This window comes from Trachurus trachurus (assembly GCF_905171665.1).
Source record: "Trachurus trachurus genome assembly, chromosome: 14".
NCBI classification, from domain to species: domain Eukaryota; kingdom Metazoa; phylum Chordata; class Actinopteri; order Carangiformes; family Carangidae; genus Trachurus; species Trachurus trachurus.
In genome coordinates this window covers 15,152,229-15,164,907 of record NC_139903.1, presented here as the reverse complement: position 1 = coordinate 15,164,907, position 12,679 = coordinate 15,152,229, and the positions used below count along the sequence as shown (strand labels likewise).

Sequence of the window (12,679 nt, the reverse complement as noted above, 5' to 3'; positions counted from 1 at the left end):
ATGGTCCTTGTGTGACTTGTTCTGTTTCCGAAGTATCAAACTCAAAGCACAAAATGTGGTGTCAAGAGACAGTCAAGAGAAAAAAACGTGTTGGGAGGATTCAAGACTCCAGAAAGTAAGAGGTGTTAAAGTCTTTACAGTAAGATGATGCAATGGATGAAGACGTTCCAGATGGATAGAGACTGTGGAGAATAAAAGGATGAAATGTTGCAGAGGAGGAAAGGGTTCACGGGGGTTTAAGAGATTAGCAAGTTTCACTGGGTCGAGAGTTTGCAGAGAGTTGCAGGAGGGCATGTGGACCTGCGTTTGGTTGAAGACGTTCAAAACGCAGAATGTACAGTAAGATGTTGGAGGCTATAGGAAGAGTTGTCAGAGAGTGAAAAGATAGACATGACCTCAGATGTTATGAACAAGGTGACTGTTTCATCTATGGTATAGAAATAATTGCTTTAGCTGGTATGAATTCACATTTCCTCACTCTTGTGGTGGTTCTCTATTCTGGTTTATATACTCAGAGGTCATAAGTCAACAGGATCTGCTGCAGAGAAACATCATACGTGAGATCGTGGACATAAACCCGCGCTGATCTGCCGTCTTCTCTCACAAAGGGTGTTGTTTTAACCCTTTCAACTTGACTCAGAGAAGGTGCACCAGCTGGCATGGCAGGAGGGAATCCACTCCCCTCTCTGCCTCCAGCTGGCACTCAAACACACCCACCCATGCTACACTAATGCAAAAGAGAGCGGATAATACGAGATGTGCGGCCTTACCTGTGCTTGTGCTTGGTGCTCACATCCCATCAGAAGCAACTTGTATGGAATAAGCAATTGAAGTGTAGTTTGGTTCTACAGGTAAAGTGAAATTAAAACCAGGGCCTTCTGATTTCTGAGAAGTACTTGTGCAAAGCAACTTCGAGGAATTGCAGATACAAACACATATATTTTCCAGCTTGTTACTTAAAGTGTATTGATTCCATTCATCAAAGTTTACAGTCAGCAACACAGGCCGTAATTATGTGTTTTTTTTTTTGGAAAAGCAGAAGTGTCAGACATGTTTGAGGTTTTGGACATCGCTGAGGCCTTGGTACTTAATTTGTAATTGCGATGTCCTTCTCTTTCCTGGAGGTCTTTACTACCAGCCGTCAAAGGAAAACTTGCAAAATACCATAAAAAATCAAGCTGTTCAGTTGATCAAAGCCAAAAACAACCATAAACTTTCCATCTTGTGTCTCTTTTACACCCAATTCATCATTACAACATCGGAAATATTGAAAGCAAGCACAAGAGCAGAACCTTAATCAAAATGCGTCATATTTTAAGATGTTCCTCTAAAAAGGTCATCTCATTCTGGCAGGAGGGACAGGTAAACTCGTATAATACATCGGCTCTGTCAGGCAAGAAATAACCATCAGAATAAACCACCAGTTAGACGAGGTCTAGAAACAGACAACCGCCGCATAAACTGCTTTAAAAAACGCTTCTAATTTTATCAGTAGCTTTTATCCACTTTGAGCTGCTATATTTTTAAGCAGATTAATATTACTGGTAGCCTGGTTTGATAGAAATTCCCCACCTGACAGTATAAATAGTTTAAAGTAGTTTGAAGCACGTTTATTCCTCTGGTATAGATCAAACTGTCAGAAGACGGCGCACGGCAGCTCTGTCAGCTGTGTCTGCTCTATAGTGTTATTTTCTGTCTTTTAATTTAATATTGTATACTCTTGCAGCTGGCATGTCATTATCAATTTCAGATGCAGGAAACCACTTACTGGAACTATTATTTTGAGACTTTGGTGCAAAAATCTGTTGAAAATGAGAAAAATAACGTGCCAGGTTTAAGACATGAGGGGGGAAAAAAAGGGGGGGGGGGGGGGGGGGGGGTTGTCTGATATGAGAGAGCAGCACTGAGGCAGGTTCACTAGAGCTAAATATTAAATGACAGAGTGAGTTCTCAGGCCTCCGCGGCGGGGGAGTTTGGGAAAGGATGATGCCTGGTAAAATGAGAGTCATGGTGGATCGTAGTCTGAGGGGAATAAACGGGTCTTGAGTGTGGCCTGTACTCTGCCCTTTCTCCGGTTTGTTTTGAATATGAGGAACTTTATCACACACCCTGTGAGCAGAGGTTTTTCCTTCGTAGTAAGTAAGTCACCCAGGGAGATGTTGTGTGGTGGGACCAGTGAATCCTCTGGATCTGAGAGAGTAATTAGAGCAAGTATAAGATGAGTAAAAAAAAAAAAAAAAAAGGCAGGTTCTTATCACCATTCGTTTTCAGTCTCATTGGGTTTCATTGCTGATTAGCATTGGATACGATCAATGCAGAATTTTTTACAGCCAAACAAAGGTGCATTGCAGTGATCTAATTCAGATTAAGGTGAGGATTGGATCAGAAAACACTGTGTAATTTCAAAGCGGATTACATGTCAACTCAAACTGCTCAACCTGAGATATGTGGTGGATTTAGTTCTGTGGAGGGCAGGACCTCAGTTTGTCTTTCATCATTATATCCTATCTTTACATGTTCAGTTTTTTTGTAATACGACCCAGTTTCATTGCATTGTAATCCTTCAGTGATTTGCAAAGAAAAAGAGCAGCAAATAATATCAGTATGATAAGCATACAGGGTAAAAAAAAGAAAAGAAAAGAAAAGACAGTCACCAGTATACTTGAGCTATAATAACAGTGGGTTATCTAGAGTTCTCCAGACAATCCAGAAAAAAAAGTAACAGAAGAGAAATAAGATCAGACACAGACATCTGGGTGGTGGCTAATAATAGATCACTGGTTACTGATTAGAGGCGTTTATGCACTGAGCTGTGTGTAAAATAGGGCTGGATGAACGCAAGTGTTTGTTGTCAGGGTTTGCCTTAGTAGAAATAATCTAGGAAAATATAATATCTGATAGTTTGTCAGATCTCTGAGCTCTCAGTGTGAATGGACATTTAACGTGGAAGAGCTGCTATTGGGTCCATTTAGGTTTGCCTTTGATATTGTGTAATCATGCTCTAGTTGGCATATTATGAACGGGTATAAGCCTTTTATACCAACACGATTAAAAGATGTTCATGTTCAACATTTTCATGGCTCTCCCCCAAGGCGTGCGTATTAGCTAAAAATAGAAGTTGAAAGAAAAAGTTTGACTTTGAATTTTTTTGTTTAGTAATGAAACACATGATTCCCACTGCTGTGAGGCAATGAACGAGCCATGAAAGAAATTATTCTGCACTTTATTAAAGGTGACGGCTACTGGATCAATGTTTACAACTATTTATGAACGTGTAGTGAAGCTGTTATCAAACTCATGTTCAAGCATGTGTATATTCACAGTCACTCTGTATACGTGTTTGATAAAAAAAAAAAACATTAGCGTTTTGCTTTAAAAATTCAGATTTTAAAGCAGCAACCTGTGTAAGGGAATAAACTAACGCACCTCTGTTTCACCTGCCACCTGTTAGAAGGAAACACATAAGGTAGTTGTGACTTGTTCCTTTCATGACCCAAAACAGAGGCAGCTGTATGCAAAGCAGAGTTACTAGTTTTGCAGGAGGGGGACCAAACTGAAGAGGTGGAGCCTTGTCAGACAAAAGCCTCTAAAGTAGAAATTTTTATAGCACAGAAACCACAGTCAGAGTCGTTCGTTATATGGAGCTACAGTTGACCAGGATTTGGAGGTTTTGGAAATCCCAGGTTCAGTCCAATGTGTAATTTAAGCGTCAGTCACGTTTATGGAATCAATATGTATAAGCTCCAGTGCCTTTTTTAAGATGTAATACCGACATTTTCTGTTGACTTCATCAGTGCAAAAGCTGAGAGGAGAGATTAAAACAATGATCTAATGTGTTAATTAGTGACCTACAGATGTGCTTTTATGCATCTGGTATCAATCTCTTCATCTCAGCTATCAGTAAGAAGGTATATAAAAAATGATGGTTCTGCTTTAACAATAATATAATAACCATCGGGTGTCAGTGTGAAGTCGGATGATATTACAGCATGAGATCCTTTTACCTTATATTTAATTTTACATTTCTATGAACAAAAAAAAACAAAACAAAAAAGCGAAGAGGAGATGAGATGAGGTCATTTCCTCGAGGATGCCTCTGTGGCATGTTCGACCACATGAGGTTTTGATCTTGTGACCATTAATTCTGCTCATGCCCCCTTTTCAAAGTCCCTTTTTAACAGAATTGAACATCCTCCTCCTCCCTCTGCCTCCATTTGAAATTGAAGGGGGATGGCACTGCATGGCATCTACACTGTGGCTGTGTGAGTGTTTTATTCTGACCTTGACAGGCCAGCCATGTGAGAGAGGAGTGTTTGCACAGTTACATGTTGACATCTGTGTGTCGCTGGCCTCCAGTGCTTGAGCGTCTGGGTGAAGTGTCTGCCTTTTGTTTTGTTGTGTTTTTTTTTTTTGAATTTCTTTTCTCCAGGTTTTGCATTCGTGCGTCTTTTATGGTTTTCAAGTGAACTGCTCTCGTCTTTCTGTCTCAGCGTCTTTGAAAACACTCTGCGGTGGTCACTGCACACCGAGATAAAGAAGATAACAATAGTAAACTGTGGCTGCGGAGTCCCCCCCCTCCTACCTCCTTATCCTTTGAATGTCCTCTAACTGTCTGTCCCATCCAAGTAATCAGCATCCTTCAAAGAAGCACAACCAAAGCTACAGCCAAGTCAAACAGAGAGCGTGTCCTAATCAGGGGCATGAAGAGCCAGGCTTATGGAGCCCTCCCCCCACTGCGGGGGCCATTACTGGGCCGCCATGGGCTCAAGATTAGAGTCTCTTCCTGTGTTAGCCATTCAAATTCAGCATTAATGTTTGAAAGAGTAGAGAAAATGCCTGCTCTTCGTGGATAGATTAATATTTTATGGAAGAGAAATGTGAAAACATCCCCAGTAATATCTGAGTTCAGCTGCTGTGTCTGTGGTGGTTCCAGTGTGTTTTTTGCGACACTTGAGCAGCCTCGTATCATTGTCAAAACGTCACATCCAACCAAGACAAGCAGTGTGGAGTTTGAGGCCTTCATTTCCAATAAATTAACATCTCGTGGATTGATGTTACAGCTGCGCTTTTCCTGGTTTACATTTACCAAAATTCCCTCTTTCCCCCCCCTAGTCTGCTGGTATAGAGGAGCCTCATATAAGAATATCTTCAGTATCAGGCAAAAGACAGACGTAGAGTTGATTTATGATGTTGAAAGACTCGCCCATGTGTGATTTCAGATATAGGCGCTGCTTGTTTCAAGGACAGTGCTCTCACTGACTGCTTCCCTGCCTGTCAGTCTGCACAGTAAATAGGTCAGTGTTTTATGTGTAGAAGAATCAGTGATGTCTGGGCCTCCATGAATCTGCCATCTTTAAGCGTCTGACCACTCGGCAGCCGGCGTGTCAGGTGATTAGCCAAACAGCTGCACAGCAGTCGGAGATTTGTAAAATACAAAATCATTCAGTTCCTTGTGGTTTCCTGTTGTATTTTTCAGATAGTAGAACAGATCCTCGCTGTTTTGACCGATAAGACATTGAGAAGTTTCTTCAGCAACATTTTTCAGCCACACTGCCCCTCGGTGCCTGAAATTATCATATTTATGAGCATTCACTTTACCTCCACTGCTTTATATAAGTGTGCTCTGTGTGGCATGGTCCCAAGGAGGACATGGGAATCGATGACGTAAAGGAGTACAGGACGAAACAAAGCAGGAAACTTAAGAATGTATCCATTTTACTTTTTTAAAGGATTCACCCCTTCTGTGAGCTCGTCATGTTGCAGCCATTGATTTTGGTTCGCGCTGTATCTGCTGATCAGATAGTGACCTGATTGATCAGATCCCAGTTAATGTTGTCGGGTTTTACTTGTGCCATGCGCACATGCTGTTGAAGCTACTTCTGTGCACAACTGCTAAAAAGCTGACAGCTGCATGACGAACAGTAGCTGGCAACAATGTGTTCATAAGATTATGTTAATGGATTAGCAGAGGCATCAGTCACAGCTGCATTAGTCTCTAGACAATGGACTCCAGACAAGGTGGATATATGTAAGGGATTATGCAGAGTATTTGAATGCTTTTTTTAATGTGGTTAAAAAGCTGCAGGAGTTACAGTGATTGTCTTTCTCTCAGTGAATAATCTGCTGTGATATCTGTGGGATCAGATGTATTTTGTATGTATAAAAGACAAAGACAAATGTGCAAAGTTCATATTGTTTTCCAGATTTGATATGCTGTGAGCTAAATTGTGTTGCCTAATAAAAGTTCAATTGGTTTATTTTGTTGAGCACGTAGCCTCGGTCCACACCTGGCATTTTAAATCAACCCCCCCAACAGCATTTTAAAGCCATTTCTTGCCAGCATGGTGACAATTGAAAGCTCAGCTCTTGCTCAGGGGGTTGAAATTTTCTGATTTAGCCCTGGTGGTGCTTAAACCATACACCAAAAATAATCCCTTACTAAATTTGGGCCCATTTTGTCGAGGTGCAGACACTGAAAGGCTTCACATGAGGTCTTCCCTCTGCGACTTCCTGCTATTATTTTCTTTCCCTCTCTCAGGTGTTGTGTTGTTAACCATGTTGTCAGCTGCTGCCTGTTGCTTCAGCATGTCAACATTGTGACATTCCTCCGTAAACAGCAGAGTTAACAAGGTTTTTGTTGCCTCTGACACACCTAACCTCCAACTTAAGAGAACCTGTTTGCTGCAGTTGTCTGGACTCTCACCTGGAACTCACCCAGCACGACAGAAACTGCCAGCAGGCTCACCCCCACCCCCACCCCCAGCATGTCCCAGGAGGTCCTGGAAACATACCAGCAAAATAATCTTTAAAGTGTAGCAGTGCGTTTAGGTCATGACGTGTTTTCTGTGTAACTGTGCCCCCCCCCTTCCCCCCGGCTAAAATGGAATAAGTCGCATTTGATTAGTATAGTTAACTGATAGGAGTGAGTCATCTCTTCATGAATCAGCCTTAGGAGGGTCAAATCTGCAGTTTCTCATGATGTAATTTTTATATCTTTATTTAACCCCCCTTGTTCAGTGTGTAACTTGTACAGTATCCACCATCTTGACTTAGATAAGACAACACTGCAAACTCTGATACAGCAGGTCAGCAATGTGCTGCTATACATAATATATATCTTATAGTTTATTTGACTCATTAGATTATTTGAGTAGTGATTTATCTTAGACCAGTGTTTGTCTAATATTTTTGTTTGGTTTATATAGATATGACCCTAAACACAGTCTTATTGCACGTACTTCATATCATTAGTATGATCAAATGGGAAAAAAAAAATATTTATATGGAACTGTTTTGGAGAGGTAGTTGAAATATGAGGACTTCATGTTAAATTCATTGTGTGCATATACCTGTAGTTATCCAGGAGGTATCTACAGATTAAGGAAAAATATTAGGTTAGTAATTAAAAATGTGCATGAGTTAATAATTGTGTTGTTTTGTGTTGGCTAATCAGTTTTCATTAGACATCAAGCTCTGCCGTCATAACGTTGTTAAGATAATGAATCGGTTCTCTGTGTCGGATCTGTTCATACAGGTTCATGAGGAAATTACACAGCACTGACAAACATGTTTGACCAAAGCATTGACAAAGATCCTCTTCAAGATTTGAGGCAGCAGAGGGGAAAGCACTGAGCTCTTGTGTAATAATGCTGTTACTGTGGACGTATCTGATTAAATCATGGCTTCTTATCATGTTACATCTTCCTCCTAATCTAATTCCTTCATTCAAAACCAGTTCTTTTGGGAAGTTAACAAAGAGTAGGGTGTAACCAACCAGATTTTCTGTGCAGATCTTGTGCAGGCAGTGGTTATGTAAAATGGTAAAGGCCACTGTGAAGGCATATGTGTAATTTGTCGGAGGCAGTGTGCACCGCGTAAGAGCCGAGGAAGGCCCTTTGTTTGCTAATGTAGGTCTACACTAAGGGGGCGGCCTGGATGGCCCGCTTTCTGGGACGGTTGTGCTGCACATCACATGATGGGCTTGGCCTCGGGGTGAGGCAGTGAAGGAGTCTAAGATGTTAGTGAGATGGGGACACGGAAGATGAGGGGATGAGTGATGGGAACGTTTACTCTTGCCAGTTTCTTTTAGAATCAGCTCCTGGTTCGTGTTTTTGCAGATGAACAGACCCGCTGGACCTCAGACTCCACCTCCACCGTCTCAAATAACCGCCATTAAAATAGCAAGAGAAAGCTCTTTTCATATAAAGATACATTTTAAACAACACAATGATGAATTTCGGGGGTTGTCTTCTTCTAAATCCGAGTGTTATCGAATCTGCAATGCAAAGTATCAGATGTGGTAGCAGAGATCTATAAATATAAATTCATGACTTTTTCAAACCTGCAGTGTCGCTCTAACAGGATTCCTCATGTGAAAATAGGCCAAAGCTCTGAAAGTACAGCACTTTGAGACTGTAAGCAGTAGTGTTTGATCTGTCTGACTGCAGCGATCAACTTTTGATTTGTCTCTGGCACATTGAACTTACTCCAGTTCTGCTGCTTCAGAGACCAACCGCAGAGCAAAGAGATTCACCTCATTCTCCGCCTGCCTTCCTCAGTAGTTAATGTCTCACTTTTTGTAAATAACACATTTTATTGAGTCAAAAACTAATCAAACAAACTAAAAACAGTTTTTCCGCACTGAAGATTCAATATTGTACTGTTTTCCACTGTTGGTCATGGAAAACAAGCAATTTGAAAACATTACATTGGACAATGGGGAATTCAGTTTCCAATTTTACACTGTTTTCAAACCTGTTATACATTATCTTACAGTTATAGAACAGGCATTTTACTTGCAGCTGTTGTTGATGTTGAGAAAAACATTTTAAAAACTAGAATTTAACTGAGTAGAGCCCATATTGAGGTACTGGATTGGAATCTGGATCTGCACTAAACTGTACAAAGTCATAGATCTCAAACCCATAAATATGTCAGTGATAAAAAAATAATGATTTAACCAGATCAATACCAAGATTTAATGGGTTCCTCCCTGGTCCACCACCACCACATTTGGTGCAAACCGGTTCAGTATTTTTGTGTAACTGTGCTTACAAATAGACAAGCAAATAGACAAAAAGCTTGTTACTGCTAAAACACAAACAAACGTGTAATTCTCCATCTGGTCCCTTGATATTATTGTATTTTGAACACTTAAGTACTCATCAGACTTCAAGGTTGTTATGTTCAATGCGTTCAGAGGTATTTCGTAACCTTCCTCCCCTGTCACCGTCCCTGCTGCTCCATAATCAGGCTTTTTAACTCTGAATCTCTCCATGTCTCTCTTTCTCCCCCACAGGACATTGTGAGTGCCACTAAAGATGTCTGATAGTGTCGATATTGAAGAGAAACCACCAGCCCCCCCCTTGAGAATGAACAGTAGTTCCCGAGACTCTTCATCAGTGAATCACGCCTCTAAACCACTTCCAATGGCTCCTGAAGAGAAAAACAAGAAGGTCCGCCTGCGCTCCATCTTCCCCGGGGGAGACAAGAGTGAGTGTCCATCGCCATCTCGTTTGTTACACTTGGATTCATTCACCTTTAATTTTCTGATTCGCTTTGTGTGGGAAAAAAATTCAGTCTGTAATCAGGTGTTGTTTGTCCTCTGTAGCAAACAAGAAGAAGGAGAAGGAACGTCCTGAGATATCCCTACCCTCAGACTTTGAACACACCATTCATGTTGGCTTTGATGCGGTAACAGGAGAATTTACGGTGAGTTTCTCTTTCACCTGACAATCAGGGATATAAACAGGGACTGATGTGCCTCTACATTTCTCCTCCAAAGGCAGAGACCCAGGCACACACTTCTAAAACCACAATTCCCTGAGCTGAGAGAGTTGAATAATGAAATATTTCCCTGCACATAACGTCGGTAATACATGTGCCGCGAATGACAATCACTCTCTCCTATCAAGTCCAACCTGCACTGTCTGGAAGCCTTTAGCGTTGCGGTAAATTACATCTTAGCTGCAGTTTTCAGTTTTCAGCAGATGTTTTTTTTCTTGCAAAAGCCTGGATAACAACACCATGACATTATTTTCTGCGTATGATGTTCTTCACATTAGATTTGATCCGGTCGTTTTTGTTTCAGTTATTCATAGAGAGGATCTGGACATATTTAAACTTTATCTTTTATTCTTTATAGCAGTTCCAACCATCAGCCTCAATAACCAGATGCACTACTACAGTGTATTAGGGAGAAATAAAAGCTCAATATCTGTTTTCATATTTAATGTTTTTTATTTGAAGCCCCATAGTCAGTAGTGATAGTTCATTGTATTTTAGTCGGCGCAAGTTATCTTACTAGACTATAATGATGCACTGTACTTAAATGTTTGTTGCAGGGTAGATGCATGCTCATGATATTGTTTTCACACCCCTGAGATCATTTGTAATAAATAATGAAAAGACATAAATATATTTTCATGCTCTGCACTGTGGATTTAACTTGATAGTAAAAAAAATAACCAAAACAAGCTCTTAAAGACTTATCATCATTTGCCTCTAAAACCAGCTTTACACTGAGGAATATGTAGGCCGATCAATTTGACTTCCAAATCCACAGCACCCAGTCCATGACATCGGTGACACACACTTCCTTGTTCATTTGATTAGCTGTGTGCCTGTGACACATAGAGCCCTGTTGAGACAGTTTTAAATCAGGCCTCTCTGTTGATTTGCTCCCTGAACTGAACCCACTCAAAGCCTCATCTCTCTCAGAACCCATAATGCCACAGTGGACTTACGTAGTCAGCACACTGAGTTTTGCTTTAGGGATGAGAATAGCCACCAAGTTTATAAAGAGGACAGCAGCTTCTGGCCATGACTGACTGACAGACCTGCACCCACTATTCCTCAAGACTGATCTTGCATATCTTAGTTTCAGTGTTACAATTCACTTTTTTAAACACTTGATCTCTGCCTGTTTTCCACAGGGTATACCGGAGCAGTGGGCGCGGCTCCTACAGACCTCTAACATCACCAAGCTGGAGCAGAAGAAGAACCCACAGGCCGTGTTGGATGTCTTAAAGTTCTACGACTCCAAAGAGACCGTCAACAACCAGAAATACATGAGCTTCACCTCTGGAGGTAAAAATGAAAATGAGATGTTTCCATATTAATTTTTATGTCTGAATCCAAAGATCAGCTCTGTAACAAACTTTTCTTTCTTGTTGCAGACAAGTCGGCACATGGCTACATAGCAGCAAACACTTTGGTGAGTTGTTTTATGTCCAACCTTATTTTTCCTTGTGCTCGTTATTTGCTAAGCCAAAATAATACATTTTTACGATTTTTACAAATATTTTTCAAAATAAACCTAACTGTAAAATGACCGTCTGACAATAATAATGCCAGTTAATCCTGGTTAATACAATTTAATGCTCAATTTTTAAATAATTATGATGTAGGAGATGGCTCCTCTGCCTGTTTTTATGATTTTTTTTATGGGTTTTATTGCTGCACTGTGTATCTTGTCCTCTCTAGACTGTCTGGTTATTATGAGAAAAAAAAATTACAATTACAAATCAACCCAGTCCTTGGTTCTTAGCCATGCACCACCCCTGCCATACTTCATTGCTTTTGGAAAATCTCTCAAAGTAATTTATCGAGAGAGAAGTTTATTTTTTAGGATTTATATAACTGTCACAATTTAACAGGTAAGTTGCAGCAATATGTGGCTTCATTTCGTCGTCTTGAACCTCTGAGAAATAAATTCCACAGTGACTACACAACAGTAAATCTTTCTCACTTTAATCTAACTGTGTGGGGATTTCTGGGATGGGCTGTTTTACTCTCAAACACACTCATCTCACTCGGACCTCAGACTTTAATAGGAAAAATATTTGTGTTTTTTTGCTTTTTTAGGAGGCAGACTGCTCTGACTTTGCTGCACAATCCTTAAATTTTGCATAAGTGCCTCTCAGTTTTGCAGCTTGTGCAGAGAAACGATGACCGCTGCGTGAGCCACTGCTGCCCTGCACATTGTTTATTTTTCCAATCTACTTAACCAGATTTTGAAATACCCATAGACAGGCTTCACTGGAGGCTCAACTGCATCTCGAAGGACTCCCGCTGTGCTGACCTCATTCCTGGCTTTGACCAGAGTAATCTATGCTTTGAATGCCTCGGCCTGCACACGCTCAGCCGGGAAGAAGTGAAGAAGTGGAATCCAAGTCTGTTCAGTGGGATTCGCTGCCCCAGGCGAACTACACTGGGATCACTTCATAAAGGGGGTATTGCTTGAAAAGAGCTCTTTGCCAGCGAAGGGCATGCGGGTGTGGCAGTGAGTCTAAGAGGTTGTACGAGCCCAGTGAGGGTATTTGAGAGCATCTCAGCCTTGGACTGTCACAGTGGTCCACAGCTGCAGAGGTGACTCAGCTACTGGCTACGGTGCCACAGATTGGGCCGCTCTGTCTGAGACCAGCAGGGCTACGGGAGAGGTGCCAGTAACTGGTCTATAGAGGCAAACAGTCTCGTAAGATACAGAATATTCTCAACATCAGCTCCTGCAAACCTGCAATACAGTTAGAAAAGAGAGATCCAGTGTTTTATTTACTGCAAACAACTCATTCACATTCAACACATTCATTTCTGTGGGCTACTTACCAGCAGCTACAGTCCACATCTGTCCTGCTGCTGTTCTGTCTTGTCATCCCACACTTAGAGAAATTACACAGCC

At 41.1% G+C, this 12,679-nt stretch overlaps 1 protein-coding gene across 3 annotated transcripts in view; it reads left to right on the top strand.

Moving 5' to 3' along the window:
* LOC310997568 (serine/threonine-protein kinase PAK 3) overlaps positions 1-12,679 on the top strand; it is a 38,783-nt gene that overhangs the window by 14,333 nt on the left and 11,771 nt on the right. For all 3 annotated transcript variants that reach the window (XM_083987310.1, XM_083987311.1, XM_083987309.1), the window contains 4 exons: positions 9,299-9,492; positions 9,611-9,711; positions 10,935-11,088; positions 11,178-11,215. In XM_083987310.1, the coding sequence (XP_083843436.1) occupies positions 9,321-9,492; positions 9,611-9,711; positions 10,935-11,088; positions 11,178-11,215 (465 nt within the window). In that variant the 5' untranslated portion in view covers positions 9,299-9,320. The remainder of the gene's footprint in view (positions 1-9,298; positions 9,493-9,610; positions 9,712-10,934; positions 11,089-11,177; positions 11,216-12,679) is intronic.